Genomic DNA, 23,895 nt, shown 5'->3' with positions numbered 1-23,895 from the left:
TAAAAAAAGATATTAAGGAAAGGCAGTGAGGTAGTCTAAACAGCTTCATACTATCAAAACGTCAGCAATGATTTGATGTCCCTTTCCTCCTTTCCAGACTGACACTGTGCTAGATACAGATTCTGCACTTTCAGTCACCTAAATCACAGCCTCCTCTTCTACCCTGCACTGTCTTCAGGGCTCTGCCCTCATCTCCGCCCCCATTAGGAAAAGATGACCTTATCTGACTTTTCTTAACACGTAACTAGGTTGCCTGGCAACAGTCAGAACAAGAGTCATGAGGCAACTTTCCCATGGTTACTATAAAGATGATGTTAAATGAGTTAATAGTTGTAAGGTACTTATAGTAGTGACTAGCATATAATAAGCCTTATATAAATGTTTGCTTTAGAAAAAAAAGCATTAAAACAAATTAAGAAGCAGAATTAATATTTGAAAAGATCTCTTAGACTTCTTCAAGAATACAAGTATACTCCCTTCTACCTTGTACTTTGGAGGAATAGTGTGTTTTTTCATACAAGTAAACATTCCAGATAACTAAGGCATGTTCCTTTAGACATCTAATGTTATTTCATTTTAATCTTTTAAAGTGAAGATAATCCAAAATGGAAGCTGTTGTTAGAAATGCATTGCATACTTTATCAAATGAGGAACACTAAACGATATCTTACTAAATTTCTTAGGGACCCAGTATTTCATTATGAACAAAGGGAAGTTTAATGAACAGAACTCAGATTTTGGAGACAGACAGACTTGGGTTCTAATCTTAGCTCTGCTACTAACCAATTTGGCTCGACAAAGCCACTTAACCTCTCTGAGGCCTAGCAAAAAAGAGATTCTGCCTTCCTTGTAGGATTAACAAAAGGATCAGAAATAACAAAGACCCTAGCACACTGCCTGACATATAGCAAGCATTTAGTAAGTGGCAACTATTATTCATTAATTGAACAAATTGAGCATTTTATGCCAAGCACTGTTCTAAATTATAGGAATACTGCAGGGAACAAAATTTCCTACTCTCATGGAGCTTCTATTCTAATATGGAGAAAAGATACTAAAAGCATATAAAATATACAGTATGTCAGACAGTGGTAAGTGCTATGGAGAAAAATAAATCAGGGACAGAAAACGGAGAATGCTTGGGTGAGGGTATACATGCAATTTTAAATAGGGTGGTCAGGAAGAACCATTCTAAGAAGGCAATATTTAAGAAAAGAGCTGAAGCAGGTAGATGAATAATCACACAGATATCTGGAGGAAAGGAAATAGCTAGTGCAAAGGTCCTGAGGCATAAGCATATCTGGTAGGACCAAGAAACACCAAGGAGTCCAGTATGGCTGAACGCAGTACGATCCAAGAGGCTAACAGGGGTAGGATTGTGAAAGGCCTTACAGGTCACTGTAAAGATTCTGTGTTTCAGCCTGAGATGGAAAGCTACTGGAGAGTTTTAAGCAAGGGAGTGACGTGATCTGACATGGACTGAAAAGGATCACTCTGGCTGATAACAGGGTGCTGGGAAACAGGGAGAACAGTTAGAAGGCTACTGCAGTTGTCTTGTCTAGCAATTATGGTGCCTTGGATCACAAAGTGGTAGTAGTAAAGGTGATGAGAAGTGGTCAGATATATCCTGAAGTAAATCAATAGGATTTTCTGGTAGATTGGTGGTGGGGTATGAAGGAAAGAGGGGAGTCAAGGTTGACTGCCATTTTTGATATCTGAATAACCAGAAGAAGAAAGTTCTATTTACTGAGATAAGAAAGAATGCAAGAGGGGCATCTGTATAAAGATCAGGAGTCTGGTGCTGTAGAAAATGGAGGAGGCCTTTGTCATTATTCTCAACATCTCAGCAGCTGCTCTTTCACATTGGTAGTTTTCTCTTCCCTCAGAAGTAAGCTGTCAGCCTTCAGTACCCATGTGCTATCGTTTCTAATCTTCTATCTTATTTAGACTATTCTAGTCTCTAGGAAGAACAAATGAAAAGGCAATAAAAATTGATACCTTTAGTCAACAGTGAAAGAAAACTGAATCAGAAATCTGAGGAAGCATTTTCTAAGCAAAAAAAAAAAAAAAAAAATTCACTTACAAAATGGTTACTTAGAACTCAAAATACTTTTTCCCATAAGTACAAATTTATAAAAAATGACTTGGTTTCCGTGCCAAACTATATCATGGGGCTACAATATAACAATAATAGTAGTAGCCTTGGACTTTCCTGGTGGTGCAGTGGTTAAGAATCCACCTGCTGATGCAGAGGACATGGGTTCGATCCCTGGTCCGGGAAGATCCCACATGCCGCAGAGCAGCTAAGCCTATGCGCCACAACTACCAAGCCTGCACTCTAGAGTCCGTGAGCCAGAACTACTGAGCCCACATGCTGCAACTACTGAAGCCCACGCGCCTAGAGCCCGAGCTCCAAAACAAGAGAAGCCACTGCAATGAGAAGCCCGCACACCACAACGAAGAGAAGCCCCCGCTCACCGCAACTAGAGAAAGCCCGCGCACAGCAACGAAGACTCAATGCAGACAAAAATAAATAAATAAATTTATTTTAAAAAATAATAGGGCTTCCCTGGTAGCGCAGTGGTTGGGAATCCGCCTGCCAATGCAGGGGACGTGGGTTCGTGCCCCGGTCCAGGAAGATCCCACATGCCGCGGAACAGCTGGGCCCGTGAGCCATAGCCGCTTAACCTGCGTGTCCGGAGCCTGTGCTCCGCAACGGGAGAGGCCACAACAGTAAGAGGCCCGCGTACTGCAAAAAAAAAATAATAATAATAAAATAATAATAATAATAGTAGTAGCCTGTATCTGAGGGAGAAAAGATCACAGGGTGTAAAAAAGACCAGGCTTTCTTGCCCTTGGCCTAAGAAAAAAATAAGTTTCTCCTCGCACACTCCTCCCCTGTTCAAACTTCCTCAATTAAAGGTGCTTCTGTCCCTCTGCCTCCAGCACTGTAATCTACATGAGACCTCCCACTCGAGCATCCTCCCCAGAGCTGCCCCCCCATAAATGTTCTCCATGTCACTCACCCAAATCTAAAACAGCAGCAACCAACCACACCCACACACAATTCTTCTTCCCTTGTAAAACAGAACACATCCAGCTATCAGGAGGAAATGCACTGCTTCAAGGTAATTCTCATAAAAATGATTGGATCCCAAGTGGCAGAATTTCAGCAAGTGCTATCTTAGAGCAAATGAAGGACGAAGAAATGGAAATGTTTGATGTTAAGAAGGCCACTGCAAGGAGTCAGCCTGCTTCTCTTTTCACATTTTTATCCTTCCTGGGCTTCTGAAATCACTGATTTTTCTAGAAGTTTCAAATTTTTGGCCACAATTCTTGCACCAATACACTTGGATGATCCAGAGATCACATGCCTGTTTTCTAGTTTTTAATTGTGGAGCTGAAGAAGAGGAAGTGGGGAAGAGCATTAGTGATTAATTATGTACTGGGTAAAATGTTCCCAAGTTGAGGACCATTTATCCATTAATGGGCTTTTTATAAACAGACTTCAAAACACATGGTTTTAAAACTATACTTTGCAAATCGTTAAATTTCTCAGTTTTTTTTAACTACCAAATCTCCGAAGTTTGCCATTTACCACTCAACATTATTTTTTTTAAATCTGGGGGAAAACCTCATATGCATCTTAGAGATAACCAAGTCTTCAAACCCACAGAAGATGAGAGTGGAAGGTTCTGAAGATTGTGATGAAGAGCTCAGCTGGTTCACGTCTTTCATGGTTTGCAGCTGCAACTCTCAAATTAAAAAAAACAAAACAAAAAACCTACATTAGATCAGTTTTTATACTGACATTTCATTTGGGTCACATGTGCTGTCTTAAATCTGTAGTTAAGAGAAACACCAGAAGGCCTCCCTTTTGTCAATTAACTGAAGAGATATTATCAAGCAGAACAAATGGTTTGATTTAAACTTAACCCTAAAAACTCAATTAAATGTACTACAGGCAATTTGCCTTCCTCCAATTTCTTTTCTAGAAAACAGAATCCCAAGTCATTAAAGTTTTATTTAAGAAGTTCTAAATCACAGGATTATGGGGGACTGCTATCATGATTAAAGTTTCATTAAAAGTTACCCAAAAAAAGAGCTCCACTGAAAGTTCAAAATGAGAGGACCATGGTGGGCAACTATTTCTTTCTTTTCAGTTGTCTATTTCAACAGAAAATTTTTTATAATTAATAAATATTATTTTTATTTTCCATTTTGGAAAGTGAAAGAAGATGATGAAATAAGAATAAGAACTAAAAGAGGATAAAAGAAACTAAATACAAGATATGCTGAGTAGTAAGATTGCTTTGCTTTGTTTTTGTTTTGTTTTAACTTCCTTTGTTAATATGTTTGTATAATAAAATTGAGGAAAATAAATTTTACTTAAACTTTTCAAATAGAAAGAAAAAGGAAACTACATCTAAAGCAGAGTATTTCTAGAGCAGTGGTTCTTCAACTCTGGTGTGAGGACCCCTGGGCATCTTTAAGACCTTTTCAAGGGATGTGTAAGGTTAAAAACTATTTATATAATAATACTAAGATATTATCTGCCTTTTTCATGCTCATTTGCTCACAAGTGTGCAGTGGAGATTTGGTATAATATCAGAGAAGAATAACAACAATTATCTGAAAATGCCAATAAAATACTTTCACCCTTTTAGACTACCTATCTCTGAGCCCCCATTTTCTTCATATGCTTCCACCAAAATAACAAACCACAACAGACTGAATACAGAAGCCGATATAAAAATTCAGCTGTCTTCTATTGAGCCAGATAATTAAAAAGATTTACAAATATGTAAGACAATGCCTCTCTTCTCACATACTGCTTTTGTTTAGATGACAGAATTATTATTGAGAAAAGATATTACTTATGTTCACACGTAATAGTTTTTATATTGTTATTTTAAATTAAAAATATTTTTAGGGCTTCCCTGGGGGCACAGTGGTTAAGAATCCACCTGCCAATGCAGGGGACACGGGTTCGAGCCCTGGTCTGGGAGGATCCCACATGCCGCGGAGCAATTAAGCTTGTGCGCCACAACTACTGAGGCTGTGCTCTAGAGCCCGCAAGCCACAACTACTGAGCCCATGCACCACAACTACTGAAGCCTACGCGCCTGGAGCCCGTGCTCTGCAGCGGGAGGAGCCACCACAATGAGAAGCCTGCGCACCACACTGAAGAGTAGCCACTGCTCACAGCAACTAGAGAAAGCCCGTGCGCAGCAACGAAGACCCAACGCAACCAAAAAATTAATTAATTAATTAATTTTTTAAAATATATTTTTTTCAAGTTTCTCAGTTTTAATTTCTAATTCAGTAATTATCAAACAGTACAATCCCACATGAACAAAAGCTCTCAGGAGTCCTTAATTTTAAGAATGTAAAAGGGTCTTGGGACCAAAAGGTTTGAGAATTGCTGTTCTAAAGGATTTCCTACTCTGTAAGAAAAATATCACTCTACAAAGGAGTATTTCTTAAGATAAGAGATACAAAGAAAGTTGCTTAAAAATGAATTTACAATTTATAGGACAAATGATTAAGCTCAGATTTGCTTTACAATTATCTGAGTGGCAAGGGAGGAACGGTGGGAGTATAAATGAAATAAGAGTGGCCGTGAGTTAATAATCATTGAGCTAGGATTTTGTTATTCTAGTCTCTCTACTTTTGCATATGTTTCAAATTTTCCCTAACAAGAAGATTAAATAAAGACAAATTCATACCTGAACAGCTGAATGTGGGAAAAAAAGGCTGTAATTTAATGTTATTGTTAGAATGAAGGAAAATGAGAGGAAAAAAAATCTTACTGATATTAAACTAACACTGTCCCCATAACTCCAAATTCACCTTTTCTATCTTCATTGATGTCAATGAGTTTCATGTAGTTGAATCAGTAGTACACAGATATTATTTGGAGTTCTGCTTCACTCACTTAAAATTTACATATACAGCTCCCCTCTTTATCTACTATAACTAACTTGACAAACAAAAATTACACAGATATCTTTCAGTTTAAGAAAGATAAAGAAGCTCATCAAATCCTTTAACCTGACTGACCTGGCTACAACCTAGAATAATCTTTTACATGTTACACTATTGCCATCTGCTGGTTGTGATGTCTAAGCACAGTAAATTAAGGTTTTAAAACAGAAAAACTAACAATTTACCTATGACTATGGTTTTCACCCAAAATTATCCTGTAGAAAAGAAGCTGTCATACACACATTAGGGTTCTTCAAAATCTCACATTAGAAGCAGTGGTTCTGACCCCACTGCACTTTAAAATCATCTGGGAGTTTTTGAAAGCCCTGATGCCTGGGCCCCGAACCAGAGCAATTAAATCAGAATCTCTATTTTGCGAAAATGAAAGGCAAGCCAGACTGAGACAAAATATTTGCAAAAGATATATCTGACACAGGACTTGTACCTAGAGTCACTCTTACAACTCAATAATAAGAAAACAACCAAATTTTTTAAATGGGCGAAAGATCTAAACACCACCTCACCAAAGAAGATATATGGACAGCAATTCAGTACATGAAAAGATGCTCAACATTGTTAGTTATCAGGAAAATGTACATTAAGACCACAATGAGATACCACTTCACATCCATTAGAATGGCTATAAGTGAAGAGACTGACCTTAATGTTAAGTGCTGGCCAGGATGTGGAGCAACTATAACCCCCTCACACTGCTGGTAGAAATGTAAAATGGGACAACCACTTTGGAAAACAGTTTGGCAGCTTCTTAAAAAGCCACACACATACCTACCATAAGACCCGGCCATTCCGCTCCTAGATGTGTATCCAACAGAAAGAAAAGTTGTAGTGGGTTAAATAGTGTCCCCTCTAAAATTCATGTCTACCTGGAATGTGACCTTATCCAGAAGGGGATCTTCACAAATGTTATTAGTTAAGATGAGGTCATACTGGGATAGAGTGGGCCCTAAATCAAATGGCTGATGTCCTTATAAGAAGAGATGACACATAGAGGAGGAGGAGTGGAGTGATGCAGTTAAAAGCCAAGAAACACCAAGCACTGCCAGAAGCTGGGAGTTTCTGAAGCTAGGAAAAGGGAAGAATCTCCTCAGAGTCATCAGGAGACCAGTCCTGCCAACACCCTGATTTCAGACTTCTAGCCTCCAGAACTGTGAGAGAATAAATGTCTGTCATTTTAAGCCACCCAGGCTGAAGTACTTTGTTACAGCAACCCTAGGAAACAAATACAAAAGCACAAAGTACAAAGACTTGTACAAAATGTTATTAGCTTTATTTGTAATAGCCCCAAACTGGAAATAACCCAAACATCCATTAACAGGTGAATAAATATACAACTGTGATATAGCCACACAATGGAATACTACTCAGCAATAAAAATGAATGAATGAGACACAAAACATAAGTGAATTCTGAAAATAATTATGAATTAAAGAAGTCAGACAAAGCAGGAACTAACACACCATTGTTAAGCAATTATACTCCAATAAAGATGTAAAAAAAAAAAAGAAGTCAGACAAAAAAAGACTTATATGATTCCCATGGTGTTTATCTGAGGTGACAAGAGTGAGTGGTATGTGGGTACAAGAGGGAGTCATTATAAAGTGGCAGGAAACTTTTGACGTTGATAGATATATTCATTATCTTGACAGCACTGACAGTTCCACAGGTGTATACACGTGTCAAAACTCATCAATCTGAGGGGAAGATGGCAGAGAAAAGCACACCAGGAATCAATCTCCCTAGACAGACTAGACAACAGTGCACTGACAGAATCTGTCTGATCTTGTAACAATTTGCAACTCTGAAGTCTGTTGAAGGTTTGCAACTTCCAGGGGAAGCCTTAAATGATGAACAGTGGTTAATTTAATCAGTTTTAGCTCTTAGAACAGCAATAGCTACCCACCTCTCATCCCAAACCACATGGCAGGCAGCTGTACACATGTTCCTGAAGCAGTCTGCTCACAGCTTATGGGAGCCAGGGTGGTCAAAAAGGACCCTGTCCTCCAAATATTGGGGATTTGTGCTCTGATTGCAGACTGCTGCTTCTGATCACAGAGATGCAAACAAAGAGGTATAATCATCAAGAAAAAGAAAATTTGAATATACCTATAACTAGTAAGGAGAGGGAATCAGTAATTTAAAAATCTCCCAACACAAAGAAGTCCTGGACCTGATGGTTCACAGGTGAATTCTACTAAACGTTTAAAGAAGAACAAATACCAATCCTCCTTAAACTTTTCCAAAAAATTAAAGAGGAGGGAACACTTATCAACTCATTCTTCGAGGCCAGCATTAACTTGATACTAAAGTGTCTTTAAACTACAAGAAAGGAAAACTATAAATACTGATGTAAAAATCTTCAGCGAAATACTAGCAAGCAAAATTCAGCAGCATATTAAAAGGACTATTCACCATGACCAAGTGGGCTTTATCCCTGGAATTCAAGGATGTTCAATATATGAAAATTGATCAATATAATACACCACATAAACACAACAAAGGAAAACAACACATGATAATCCAAATAATGCAGAAAAAGCATTTAACAACATTTGACACTCTTTCATTAAAAAAGCAAACAAAAAAACAAACAAAAAATACTAGACAAACTAGGAATAGAAGGAAACTAAGTCAACATAAAAGCCATATATAAAAACCAACAGCCAACATCATACTCAATGGTGAAAGACTGAAAGCTTTTCCTCAGGACTAGATCAGGACCAAGGCAAGGATGCCCCCTTGTACCACTTCTACTTAACACAGTACTGGAAGTTCTAGCCAGAGCAGTTAAGCAAGGGAAAAATAAATAATAACAAAAGGCATCCAAATTGGAAAAGAAGTAAAACTGTCTTTGTTTGCAGATGATATGATCTTATATAGAGAAAACCATACAAGTACACACACACACACACACACACACAAACTGTCAGAAGTAATAAATCAATTTAGCAAAGTAGCAGGATATAAAGTCAACACACAAAAATCAGTTGCATTTCTATAGACTAATAATGAACAATCTGAAAAGAAAATTACAGAAGCAATTCTATTTATAATAGCATCAAAAAGAATACCTAGGAATAAACTTAACCAAGGAGGTGAAAAACCTGTACAATGAAAGCTACAAAACACTGCTGAAAGGAAATAAATGGAAATAAATCCCATGTTCACAAATCAGAAGACTCAATACTGTTAAAATGTCAACATTACCCAAAGCAATCTACAGAATCAATACAATCGCTATCAAAATCCCAATGACTTTTTTTGTGTGTGTGTGGCAGAAATAGAAAAACCCATCCAAAAATTCAAATGGAATCTCAAGGGACCCTGAATAGCCAAAACAATCTTGGAAAATCAAAACTGGAGGAGCCATGCTCATTCAAAACTTAGTATCAAGCTACAGTAATTAAAACAGTGTGGTATTGGCATAAAAATAGACATATAGACCAATGGAACAGAAATAAATCCAGACCCTCTTATATATGTTAAAAATGACTTTTAACAAGAGTGCCAAGACCATTCAATTGGGAAACGGCAGTCTTTTCAACAAATGGTGCTGAGAAAACTGGATATCTACTCACAAAAAAATGAAGTTTGACCCTTACCTCATACCATATACAAAAATTAACTCAAAATGGAGACAGGACCTAAATGTAAGATCTAAAACAATTAAACTCTAAGAGACAAAAACAGAACAAAAGCATCACAACATTGGATTTGGCAATGATTTTCTTAGATATGATGCCAAAGGCATAGGAAACAAAAGAAAAAATAAACAAATTGGACTTCATGATAATTTTTAAAATTTTGTGCATCAAAAGACACTATTTTTTTGTTTGTTTTGTTTTTTGTTTTTTGTTTTTGTGGTACGCGGGCCTCTCACTGTTGTGGCCTCTCCCATTGCGGAGCACAGGCTCCATGGCTCACGGGCCCAGCCGCTCCGCAGCATGTGGGATCTTCCCGGACCGGGGCACGAACCCGTGTCCCCTGCATTGGCAGGCGGACTCTCAACCACTGCACCACCAGGGAAGCCCAAAAGACACTATTAACAGAATAAAAAGTCAACCCACAGCATGGGAGAAAATATTTGCAAATCATAAATAGGGAAAAATAGTTGAAATATAGAGAAAACTCAACAACAAAAACCTAAAACTCAACAACAAAAACCCCAAGCCCCATTCAGAAATGGGCAAAGGACTTGAATGGACATTTCTCCAAAGAAGACAGCCAAATGGCCAATAGCACACGAAAAGATGCTCAACATCACTAATCATTAGAGAAATGCAAATCAAAACTACAATGAGACACCACCTCACACCCATTAGGATAGCTACTACCAAAAAGAAAAGGAAAACAACTAGTGTTAGCAAGGATGTGGAGAAATTGGAACCCTTGCCCACTACTGGTGTGAATGTAAAATAATACAGCCACTGTGGAACACAGTATGGAGGTTCCTCAAAATATTAAAAATAAATGTAGCATATGACTCAGCAATTCCACTTCTCAGTATATATCCAAAAGAATTGCAAGCAGGGTCTCAAAGACCCATGTTCGTAACAGCATTATTCACAATAGCTAAAATGGGGAAGCAACCCAAACGTCCACTGATGGAGAATGGATACACAAAATGTGGTATAAGCATACTATGGAATATTATTCAGTCTTAAAAAGGAAGGGAATTCTGTAATATGCTACAACATGGATGACCCTGGAGGACCTTACGCTAAATGAAATAAGTCAGTCAAAAAGACAAATACTGTATGATTCCACTTACATGAGGTACTTGTAGTCAAAACCATAATGACAGAAAGTACAATGGTGGTTGTCAGAGGATGGGAGAATGAGGAGTTATTATATAATAGAGTTTCAGTTTTACAAGATGAAAAGAGTTATGGGGATGGATGGTGGTGACGGCTGCACAATAATGTGAATGTATTTAATACTACTGAACTGTACACTTAAACCCAAAATCTCTAGGGGGTGGAGTCTGAGCATCAGTAATTTTTAAACATCCCCTGAACTATTATAACAAGCAGATGAGGTTGAGAACCATTTCATTAAAGGGTGCCATCTCATTTATTTTGTTTTGAACAAAAGCGTACTACTTGGTAAAAACATATAAGCCTGAAACAATTTTGATAATGCTCTTTTTAGATGCTTATGGAGGTGAGCCGAAATCATACATTTTTCTTAAGTAGACAAACTCAACATGGATTAGTAGTTACTCCTTGGTTTATACCTCACATTCCCAAATTATAAACAAGCTTTTAAAAGTAATATTGATAGAAGTTCCAGCTGTTTGTTCCCACTACAAAATAACTTAAAATGCTGAACACAATATAGTTTTGTTTTTTTTTTAAAGAAGATGTTGGGAGTAGGAGTTTATTAATTAATTTATTTATTTTTGCTGTGTTGGGCTTTCTCTAGTTGTGGCAAGCGGGGGCCATTCTTCATTGCGGTGCGGGGGCCTCTCACTATCGCGGCCTCTCTTGTTGCAGAGCACAGGCTCCAGACACGCAGGCCCAGTAGTTGTGGCTCACAGGCCTATTTGCTCCGCGGCATGTGGGATCTTCCCAGACCAGGGCTCGAACCCATGTCCCCTGCATTAGCAGGCAGATTCTCAACCACTGCGCCACCAGGGAAGCCCACAATATAGTTTTAATACATATTTGCAATGAATGGTGTTATAGACTGAACTGTGGCCTCCTCAGAATTTGTATGTTGAAGTCCTAACCCTTAGTACCTCTCAATGTGACTGTATTTGAAGACAAGGCCTTTAAAGAGGTGATTAAGGTAAAATGAGATTATAAGGATGGGCCCTAATCCAATCTGACTGGTGTTCTCATGTGAAAAAGAAATTTGGACACACAAAGAGACACCTGCAGATGCCTGAGCACACGGGAAGTCTTTGTGAGGACAAACCAAGAGGGGGGCCATCTGCAAGTCAAGGAGAGAAAAAAAACCTCAGGAGAAACCAAACCTGCCTATACTTTGATTCTTGGAACTGTGCAAAAATAAATTTCTGTTGTTTAAACCACTCCGTCTGTGGTGTTTTGTTATGGCTGCCCTAGCAAATTAACACACATAGTAAGCAGAAAAAAAACACAAGATGAAAAATTTGGGGCAAATGACACCCTGGAGCTGAACTTTACCCTGGGGCACATGCCACACCCTGAGAGCCCTACCCTGGATCTGGACAGGGCCCGGAATGGCTTGTCCTCTGAAATCTTAGCCTCAAATTTTTAGTCACCTGCTCTCTGACCTCAGCCTTCCAGTTTTCATTCCCTTATTGTCACTGTACCTTCTCCTTTATTCCACAGTGAGACTACGAGCCCCTGAGCCCTCCCAGACAAGTGCTCTCTGGCCTTATTTCCTTCCCTATCTAGTTTGGGCCCCATGGTGATTGTGTCAACTATTCTATCTGAACTACCTTCCTCTGCTCCCTATTACATTGCCATATCTAAGCAACAAAACCCAAAATCTGAACCAATGCTACATTTTGTCTTCACTACTCCTCTGGGTGAGCCATGCTCTGTTGGAAAAATATTAAACCATGTATTTATGGAGAGTGATGCCTACAAACTTCAATGATTCAAGTCTCAGCACCCCACTCCCTGCCACATCCTTCTGCTTGAGTTAGCATCTCTGCCATTCCTCTCAAGCACCATCCCAAGCCTTGTTCACTCTCTCTAATCCTCCACTGATGCCCATCCCTCACCCTGCATCCCACTGAACATAGCACATGTCATTAGCCTCAGCCTTCTTGCCTCCCATCTATATATCTGTATCCACACCCATCTTCTTTCTTTTCTAGTCTCAGAGAGGTTTCTTTCATTTCTAACCTCCCCATCTGTGCTTTTTGGCAACCCCTCCTACTTTTGAATCTTGCTCATCGGTAACGCATTCTCTCTACTACTTGTCCTGCTTATTCAACATTTTTATCTTTACTGACAACCCTTTTTTCATCTTATGAACATGCACATCTCTCCCATCTCCCTAAACCGTCCCTTGACCTCTACCAAACTCTAGCCACCACTATCCCATTGCCTTCTTCCTGTTTTCATCTAAACTTCTCAAAAGAAGAGTTTAACCTCAATGCGTGTTCACTCAGTTGCTATAACCTGGCTGGCTTTGACCCTCGGTGTACTATTGACACTGCTCTTCCTAAGATCATCAATGACTCCTTACTTAGTTCTTTTTTTTTTTTTAAGATTTATTTTTTATTTATTTATTTTATTTATTTCTGGCTGAGTCACATCTTATTTGCAGCACACAGGATCTTCCTCAAGGCATGAGGGATCTTCCGTTGCGGCGTGTGCGTGGGCTGCTCTCTAGTTGTGGCATGCGGGTTTTCTCTCTCTGGTTGTGGCACGCAGGCTCCAGGGCCGCATGGTCTCTGTAGTTGTGGCGTGCGAGTTCCAGAGCGTGTGGGCTCTGTAGTTTGCGGCATGCAGGCTCTCTAGTTGAGGCATGCGAGCTCAGTTGCCCCACAGCATGTGGGATCTTAATTCCCTGATCAGGGATCGAATCTGCATCCCCTGCATTGTAAGGCAGATTCTTTACCACTGGACCACCAGGGAAGTCCCCTTACTTAGTTCTGAAGTGGTATCTGCTCATTCTCTCAAAGCATGCTATAGGACTGAGGGGAAAGGACAGACCCTTTCCTAGTCCCCACTGCGCCTTCAAAGTTGCTACTTCTCCACCTCAACTGAGGCTTATGCTGTTCATATATACCAGGGGTCAGCAAATGGTTTTCTGTAAAGGGCCAGATGATAAATAGTTTAGGTTTCGCGGGCCCATGGTCTCTTTTGTACCTACCCAACTCTGTGGGGCAAAAGAAGCCACAGACAAGACAGGCATACATGTTTGGTTCAGTTCCAGACCACCACAATAAAGCAAATATCACAATAAAGCGAGTCATACAAATTTTTTGGTTTCCCAGTGCATGTAAAAAGTTATGTTTGTGGAATCTAAAAAAATGGTACAAATGAACTTATTTACAAAACAGAAATAGAGTTACAGATGTAGAGAACAATCATATGGTTACCAGGGGGCAAGGGAGAGAGGGATAAATTGGGAGATTGGAATTGACACATACACACTACTATATATAAAATAGATAACTAATAAGGACCTACTATATAGCACAGCGAACTCTACTCAATACTCTGTAATGGGACTTCCCTGGCAGTCTAGTAGTTAAGACTCCACGCTCCACTGCAGGGGGCATGGGTTCGATCCCTGGTCGGGAAACTAAGATCCCGCATGCTGCACAGTGTGGTCAAAAAGAAAAAAACAAAACAAAACAAAAAACAATACTCTGTGATGACCTATATGGGAAAAGAATCTAAAAAAGAGTGGATATATGTATAACTGATTCACTTTGCTGTACAGCAGAAAGTAACACAACATTGTACATCAACTATACTCCAATAAAAATTGTTTTAAAAGTTATGTTTACATTATACTGTAGTCTATTAAGTGTGCAATAGCATTATATCTTTAAAAAATGTACATACCTTAGTTAAAAAATCCTAACCATCATCTAAGCCTTCAGTGAGTCATCATCTTTTTGCAATAGTAACATCGAAGACCACTGATCATGAATGACCATAACAAATACAATAATAATGAAAAAGTTTGAAATACTGCATGAGTTACCAAAATGTGTCAGAGACACAAAGTGAGCAAATGCTGTTGGAAAAATGGTGGCAACAGACTTACTCAACGCATTGCTGCCACAACCTTCAATTTCTTAAAAAACGCAATAAAGCAAAGTGCAATAAAACGAGGTATGCCCGAATATAAATGAGTGACTGTAGCTGTGTTCCAATAAAACTTTATTTACAAAAACAATTGGTAGAGGGACTTCCCTGGTGGTCCAGCAGGTAAGACTCCACGCTCCCAATGCAGGGGGCCTGGGTTCTATCCCTGGTCAGTGAACTAGATCCTGCATGCACAACCGCAACTAAGAGCCCATATGCCACAACTAAGAAGTCCGCATGCTGCAACTAAAAGATCCCGCATGTTGCAACAAAGATCCCACGTGCCGCAGCTAAGACCCGGCGCAGTCAAAATAAATCAATAAATAAATATTAAAAAAAAAAAAGTGGAAGGGTGGACTTGGTCTGTGGGCCATAGTTTGCTGACTCCTCTCTGCTATCACCTTGTGTTGTCCCAGACATCTGTACGTTTATTAAGAATTTGGCACCGGACTCACAGACTTCATCACCAGCCCGGCAGTTGGTAAGCATTCCATAATATGGTTGCAGTTATTATTTTTAAAAATTATCATATGGACACTCTAATTAGCTCTGTGGATGACCACCTAGCAATTTAGGCTCTCAGTTTCTTCATCTGCTTAACTCTCATACCCTGGATTTTGTCACCACTCCAGAGCCCTCCGTCTCTCAAATCGAATCGCTAATAGACACTAATCACTCTCACTCCCTTTATGCTTGCTCTCCAACCTCACTGAGATTCCGGTCCACTTTTATCTCCCTCGTCTCCTAATCTGTGAGCTCCTACTCATCTTTACTTCCTTCTACCAACCTTGATCTCATGGTCCGTTAATTAAGCCACCCTCTCACCTACACCCTCAACTCCTGTCTTCCCTTTTCCCTCGATGGTACCACCCTAGCAAAATCTTATCCCATCCCATCCAGCTGCCTTCTCTCTATCTAGATGGCCCAGAACTGCTGAAAATGGCTCACAGATCAATGCCCTTACAAGTGTAGTTGTTGGGACTTCAGCACCACCCAGCAATACTCTCCTCAGTTCTCCCACAAATAATCCAAACTTCCAAGGCTTAAAATTGTCCTTAAGCTCTCTCAGACTATCAAAAATTCTCTCACTTTCAAATGACCAATTTGAAAATTCTCCGGCTCTTCAGAGAAAAACTCTTTGCTGTATCTACACATTTAATTTATCCACTATTCTTAATTTGTTTCCTCTAGTCCCAAAAAGAGTTGGTTCTACTTCAATCTACCAGAAATGCTCTGGATCCATCTCTGCCCCTTCTGCTTCACCAATATTACCAAAGCTAAACCCTGAACCAATCCAGCCATATGCCTTCTTTCACTGCCTGTTAACCACGGATATGGTTCTCAGCCTGAGCCTCCCCATCTTCAAATTGGTGATATCCTTTCAAGATTGTTGAGTGCTGTGAGTGTAATAGGCCTAGAAGTGCCTGACATAGGGTAATCATTCCATAAATGGTCGCTATGTTATTATTATGTTAAATCAACAGCTTAAAGGTGAGAGGCAGATGACAAAAAAATGGGATACAGAATCGGGGAGCTGCAGCGAGGAAAGGGGAGAACACCTGGAAAGAGAAAAGGAGACAATTTCCCTTGTCATAAAATGTCCCAATCCTTCTGTGAATATATTCAGTTGCTTTGTGAATTATGGTAATTAAATGTATGACTACTCTTTGCTATTCTCACCAGTCTGAAGCCTGAAACTCCTCCTGCAGTATAACATTCTCCGAGGGGAAGGTTTGCTCTGGGTTCTAAATCTTTGTCAGCAGAGAAAACTAACAAATCTTCCTTCCATTAGTCTAGAATTACAGTCAGAAGGAATCATTAAGAAGAAATTATGGCAATGTTTAGCCATTAAGAGTCTTAAACAAAAGTATCCAACTAGTGATTCCACGACTGGGGCAGGAGCAATTCAAGGTGAAAACCTGGGACATCTTGTGCCAGAAAGCACAGAAATGCTCAAAAACTGATTGGGGGGGGGGCGGGTTTGCTAGGAGGATGTCAAAGACACACAGGAGCTGGCTTGGCAGGGGTTCCCACAGGCCAAATTTGGGACAATTTGAGCATCAAAAAGAATAATGACGGTAATGGAGTCTAACACAGTTCATCTTAAAAAAAAAAAAAAAAAAAAAAGAACTAGAAAATCATCACTTTGCACCATTCCGAAGGCAGAGCTCATCTCTGTCATGTGAAAAACACTGGGTGAAGAGTTAATGGGTGACAGGATATCTGCGTAGTCTTGAAGTATTACTCCACAGATTACTTAATTTTTAATTACAAAAATTACAAAGGGAAATTATAAAGGAAAAAAATGCACCTTTACAGTGGAGACATCTGGCAGTCACCCTCTTAATCAAGTGATGAAACTTAGCATCAGCAACAGAGAGCAACCTGATATCATGTGACTGCTGTGATGCAGTAAGAAGCACACAGCATTGCCTGTATAACATACCCCAAAAGCTTTTACACTGAATTAATGAAGAGAAAGCCATCAGACAATTAGTCCATGGTCTTGCTACTCAAAAGTGGTCCAAAGACCAGAATCCCATCACCTGGGAGCTTGTTCGAAATATAGAATCTCAGACCCCACTCTGGACAAGTGAGTCATAATTTGCATTTTAAACAGATCCTCAAGTGACTCTGAGGTACAAAGTTTGAGAAGCCCTGAACAAGACAAACCACCCAGACTTTTCAAAAAAAAAATCAATGTCGTAAAAACAAAAAAAGGCGGGGTTGCGGGGGAGGCGCTGCTCTGGATTTAGAGAGATATAATAACAACCAAAAGCAATGAGTGAATCTTGATTCAATCCTGGGTCAGAAGAAAAACGTTATAAAATACATTTTGGGGGAACAACTGGGAAATTTTGAATATGCAGTTTTTATTAAATGACACTGAATTAATGTGAAGGGTCTTAAATGTGATAGTAGCATTTAATTACATAGAATGTTCTTATTCTTAGATACAGGGAGTTCCCTGGTGGTCCAGTGGTTAGGACTCCAGGCTTTCACTGCTGTGGCCCAGGTTCAATCCCTGGTCGGGGAACTGAGATCTCGCAAGGTGGGTGGCACAGCCAAAAACAAACAAAAAAAGAAGATACATGTTGAGATATTTAAGGTAACATGTCTACCAATTCACTTTTAAATGGTTCATAAAAACACACATAGAGACAGAAAGCATATGTGGAATAATAACTGGTTACTCTGACAAAGAGTATGTAGGTGTCCATTGTGCTATTTTTTAACTTTTTCTTCTGGTTGAAAATTTTATTAAATAAAAAGTTGCAGGATGGGAAGAATGTTCAATTAGCCCACAAAAGAAATGTAAAGTCTTTGGTAGCAAACAGCATGATTTACACAACCCTGAATCTATCTTAGCACCTGCTTCCAAAGATAAACATTAAGTGTTCAGCAGATATTGGATGAGAGAAAGGAAATTTGTTGAAATCATTTTAGCTGGCAGAAATTCCTAAGGCATTAAGAGCTGCTACAGCCAGTCAGCTGTCAAGTACATATAGAACTACAAATTGAATTTTCATTCAATGAGAGGCAGCAGAGTATAAAGGCAAAAGTTTTGGGGTCAGTCTGACCTTGATTTTATTAGTGGAGCGTCCTAGGGTATATTTAACCTCCCGAAGTCTCAATCACTCTATCCGTAATACAGGAATAAAATAGTATCTCATAGGGTAGTGTAAGGGTTAAATAAGATATGAGATAATGAATATAAAGCTCTTAGGATCATTTAATAAATGTTAACTATAATTTTACCAATAAAGTCAGCTAAAAGGTATTCCATAAAGTGAAGATAATGTTTTCATGGACCAGATTCTGACTTTATTCTGAGAATTAAAAGTCTTCCTAGTAGGGGTATTTTCTGATAACTTTAAGTCAACGTGAGAAGGCAGAACAATTTTTACTTCTCGTTTTTATTTGGTATCTTGAAGAAAAAGCATTCAGTGAGATGATAGGCAGCCTTTCCCCAAGGATAACCTTTCCCCAAGGTAAAAGCATGTTACTTCAACTTAATCTTAGTAAACCAGCATAAAGTACTGAAGATTAGCAAAATAAAGCTATTAAGAATGACTTCAAGAATCAAATTCGATAAAAAGAAGACTTGGAAATAATTTTGTCAAGTTACCTTAAACTCTCTTGACTAGAAAACTTGTGTGAAACCATAATGCTTTCATGGGAGTTTACTGAACAGTTTTCTGGAAGCACCTAGACAAAGAATAAGCATCTATCTTTTTGGCTTAAGTGCACTTGTGCGCAGATGAAATAGGATTGACTTCAATAGATGGATGACAGTCTAACCCAATTATTCTATGAAAGTCGAAAGCAATCTCTCCTAAAGGTTGGCAACTACGGCCAGTGTGCCAAATCCAGCCCACAACTTATTTTCATGAATACAGTTTTACTGTATTCATTTATGTATTTTCTGTGGCTGTTTTCACTACAACAGCAGAGTAGAAAAGCTGCAACAAGACGTTATGTCCCACAAAGTCTAAAATACTTATTATCTGGTCTTTTACAGAAAAAAATTGTCGACCCCTGCTCAAGGCAAGCAATCCAGGAATCAACAAGACCTGTTCCAGACTCACCTGAGGTGTCGTCTTTTTGTATTGGTCACCTCCATCTATCACATCCCTCATGATTTTTTCCTTGAGAAATTCATACTCTTCTGAACTCAGGTGAATAGACTCTACAGTTTTTCCACAGCCCAAACACTGACCACTGTAATTACAATTAAATGTGTTAAATAATGTCCTGGAAAAGAACTTTTTCTACAATGAATAATTCTAGGACATGAGGAAATTGAAAGGTAGTTTTAAAAAAGAACATTATAACCTTTGCGATCATCATACACATCTCACTTTTTGTAATCCAGACAATGTAACAAAATAGTGTGCCAGAAAACCCAAAACAGTAGATGGCTGGCACCCAGACAAACTTTTTAAAGTCATTCCTAAAACACAACTGGGTCCCAAATCTCTAGGGAAAAACATTTCTGAGGCGTCACACCAGGCTCACAGCACCTACTGAAAGAAACATTTTGAGCACTACAAATTCTCCAAATGCAAAACCGTGACTTTTTTCTTGGCTATCCTAACTAACTTAATTATCCTGTTTCTAAGGCATTCTTAATTTTTTTTTAAATAAGTAACAACAACCTACTGAAGCTGAATCGAACAAATTAAAAATAAAACATTGGCCTTTACCTTTGCTGGACTGTGGTGAACTGTCCTTTCCATTGTTCTCCAGGAATACTACAAAAAAGATTGCAAAACCAAATCACCAGAGGGTCAAATCCCTACTGAACAGAAAGATATTCATTGTATTTAGAAAATCCATAGGAAAGAGCTCTGAGAAGTTCAGGATACTTCCCTAGAATGGTTCCATTAGAAGAGTGGTTGCTTACACTGTGATGGGGCTAAGTAACTGATGGTACTCTACTCTGGATCTCCTTCCCTTTGCTTCTCTTGTCATCTGACCCTCATCTTTAACTCGAAATCTGTCTTCACAGGACCTGCCCAGAAAGCAGCCCAGACCTCTAAATCAAAACTCAACTCTAGGGACTTACCTGGCAGTCCAGAGGTTAAGACTCTGCCCTCCCAATGCAGGGGGCACGGGTCGTGATCCCGCATGACGCACTGCCCAGACAAAAAAAAAAAATTTTACTCTTTCTCCATAAAGCTGCCAGAGATTGTTCTTGGCCCAGAGTAATTTCTTCTCTTACACTATCATTTTATACACCACTCTGAGATAACTGTCTACTATTGTATTCCCAATTAGGTCATGAATGCCATTATAATAGATCTTACATCACAGAACATGCACAGTGCTAAGCCTAAAATTGGAGGCATTCAAAACTACTTATTGGTTTATTTGCTCAATCAACTTATCCTTTATTCTTTCCTCGTACAGAAAATACCATCCATTCCTACTGATTCTACTGCCTTCTCTCCTTTCCCAGTTCTTAATTCAAGATCTCATCATCCCTCATTCAAACCTACAGTTGCCTCCAAACAGATCTCCCTGTTTCAAATCTTAATTCCTCTCTAATCATATTTTCTCACTGTTTTGGCAGTTACTTTTTAAAAACTACTCCAAGACCAGCACTCTTGATAACATTAAAATCCAAAATCCAGGTTTCCCTGGTGGCGCAGTGGTTGGGAGTCCACCTGCCGATGCGGGGTACACGGGTTCGTGCCCCGGTCTGGGAAGTTCCCACGTGCCGCGGAGCGGCTGGGCCCGTGAGCCATGGCCGCGGAGCCTGTGCTCTGCAGCGATGAGGGGCCCGCGTACAGCAAAAAAAAAAAAAATCCAAAATCCTTCCCATTCCAAGATTTTCACAACCTAGCTCCTCTGTGGATATTCAATAAATGTGTTAAGAAAGATAATTAAGCATGATTGCTACTTCAAAGCTCTGTAAAGATAATATATAGTAGAAAAGCAAGAGAAAAATAGAGACAAAAGGAATGAATCTGTAGGAAAGAGCCTGAGGCCAATTAGTGGTAAAGAAATAAGAGAACAAAAGACTGAAGCAATAAATCAGCATGCACACAGCCAGTAACATGAATAAAAGCAAAGGGAAAGCAAAGGACAGCCTTGGAGAGAACACTCAAATGACGGTATGATCAAAAACAGGAAGGATGAAGATTTTCTTCTTTAACACATATCAGGTTTGAGCAGGATTCCTCTCTCCCCTCTAACTATTCAAGCTGGTGAAATGCATAGATTAAACAGAATATATATGTACACATCATACCAGTCACTAGGTTTCAGAAGAACTTCTGAAAATACTAATATGACCCAAAGACAGCTCCAGTTTTCTTGCTATGAACTCCAGCCACAAGTGCTATTTGAAAATATTCACATCATACTAGACACCTCAGAAAACAAAATAAATGATCCTTCTAAAAGGAAAAAAAATACATAAAAACAAGTGTTCTATAATTTCCCTTTTATGTGATGAGTAGAGATTAGCACAACTTATTTATGCTGCTACTTTCTTAAAGAGAAAGAAAACTTTGTCTAAAGGGGAAACAATCTTTCTAAGAGACAGAAGAAAGTATAATCTGACTAGAGTAATTCTCAGCAACTAATAAAAAAAAAGAGGAGGCTAGTTTTAGGTAACGGTATTAAAATAAAAATATACATATAAACAAAAATCAAAATTACCTTTCAAACCATGTTTTTATACTGTGTGCAAGTGACTCCCCAGGATATAGCTGATTATTTCTTAGATACAAAAGAATGTCTTGCAGTTTGTTTGAATACTGATCACCTTTCATGTCTTTTCCAAAATCAAAGAAGGCTTTTAATGTTTCCAACATAGGAACAATATCATGACCTAACAACTCCTGATACAAATTCCAAGCTACATTTACATCTTGATGAAAGAGGGCTCCCTGGATACAGTCATTATAGTTCTTTTTTGAAGGAATCATGACTTTTTTGATGTCCTCTAACAGCAGCAAGGCCTCTCTCCATCTGTCTGTATGGATTAATCCCCGGATGAGAAGAGTGTACGCTCCAGATTCTAAACGCTTGTATCTGGCTTTCATGATTTCATAGACATCAATAATTTCTGATGTCTGCTTATGAAAAACGCAGAGATACAAATACTTGACCAGCAAATCATAGCCTACAATACCATTGTTTTTGGCAGCTACCCAGGCCAGCCCAGATTTGGCCACATCGACAGAGCTATGGCATTTAACCATCTGTGAAATGATCCAATTTTCAAAGTTAGCCTTTTCTTTGAAATCTTCCTTCAGTTTATCCCACTCCTCTGAATTCAAAGGTTTTGTCGGGAGTTGAAAAATGTTCTTCACAGGTGGCAAGACGTGCTCTTTACTCGGAGGATTCATCTGTGATCTCTTCTTAGCCGCTCCAGCTGCAAACATGTGAGGAGAATCAGCAGAAACTTGCTTACTACTGCCCTCATCTTTTTTCCTGACATATCTGGCTTTGGCAGTCAGCAGATTCATTGCTTTGGTATTCTGTGGAGACACCGTTTTAAGAGAAAACCACTTCTCTTGGTTCCTGATGCCATAACAGTCTTTGAGAAAGAGAGAGAGAGAAGAGTGACCTGGGCCTAGCCCAAGGTATGGGCTGCTCTTCCAAAGTTTAGGAAAGCTTCGAATACCAGTGAAATAGAAAGTCATTATGCAGTTAAATCAGCACCAGATTGTGAGAGAGATGTTCAAAAAACCCCAACTTCTACAGCATAATTAAGGGATTTGGGGGGTAGGGGGCGGAGATTCGAAGCGCAACTTTCTAAAAGATGATTTTCAGCTTCTCACAGACAAATCAAATGCTTTTGGGGCTAGCAGCAACGAAGCTTGGTTGAGTTCTCTCCATTAAACAAGGATATGGGGACATCCAACCTTGGTCGCAAGTTCCAGGACGAGGGGACAGAGAAGGAATCCTCTGGTGCCTGTTATAGTCCAGTCCGCGAACCTGAGGAAAATGCACAAAGAAGACCGGCCAGTTGACTCACGTGGATCACAACTGTCCTTGAAAAGGGGCCGGATCCCACGGGAGCCAGGCTGCAGAAGGGGCGAAAAGTCGGAAGCCCCCTACCCCAGACCCACCGGCAGCCAGGACAGAGGCGAAAGCCCGAGTCTAGGGGCCCTGGCCGCCAAACTCTTCAAGTAAGGAAATGGGGGTGGGGAAGGGGCAGAGAGCCGAGCCGAGCCAGCGATACAAGTAAGGAAGGGAGGTCCACGAGGGCACCACCTACTGTGTACGGATCTACCACAAACGAAGTTCACTTGATTCAACCACTCACCGCAGCACTCACGTACCATGCAACCATAAACGCGGCGGAAACTACCCCGCCCACAACGCACTGCGACGGCGCGGCCGCGGAGGCCTGGCTGATCCCTAAGCAGGCCTTCCGCCCGGCCTGGCGGCAAGAAAAAGGCGACTCTGAATCTTTTACTGGCAGGAGGGGGCACAAGCGGCTGCTGAAGGTGCCTACTACATTCAGAGAGACTTTAGGGCTTCCAGATATCCTCCATGAACAATGAAAAGAAACTGTGAAATTAGAAAGCTCGTCCCTCGAACCGGAAGAGCCAAAGGACTTCCGGGATCACGTGGCGCACAAGTGCCAAAGGGCCAAGATGAAATA

At 39.7% G+C, this 23,895-nt stretch overlaps 1 protein-coding gene across 2 annotated transcripts in view; it reads right to left on the bottom strand.

Annotated features, from left to right (window-relative positions):
• The window catches only part of PRORP (protein only RNase P catalytic subunit), a gene marked incomplete at both ends in the record, with an annotated part of 122,328 nt that extends 99,401 nt beyond the window's left edge, over positions 1-22,927 (bottom strand). The window contains 3 exons of one of the 2 annotated variants that reach the window (XM_079701110.1): positions 19,358-19,490; positions 19,976-20,023; positions 21,939-22,927. In XM_079701110.1, the coding sequence (XP_079557236.1) occupies positions 19,358-19,490; positions 19,976-20,023; positions 21,939-22,927 (1,170 nt within the window). The remainder of the gene's footprint in view (positions 1-19,357; positions 19,491-19,975; positions 20,024-21,938) is intronic. The other variant, XM_079701111.1, reaches the window with a different exon arrangement.
• Between the last annotated feature and the right edge of the window lie 968 nt (positions 22,928-23,895).

This window comes from Hyperoodon ampullatus (genome assembly GCF_949752795.1).
Source record: "Hyperoodon ampullatus genome assembly, chromosome: 3".
Classification (NCBI taxonomy): Eukaryota; Metazoa; Chordata; class Mammalia; order Artiodactyla; family Ziphiidae; genus Hyperoodon; species Hyperoodon ampullatus.
This window is presented reverse-complemented; position numbering and strand designations above follow the sequence as displayed.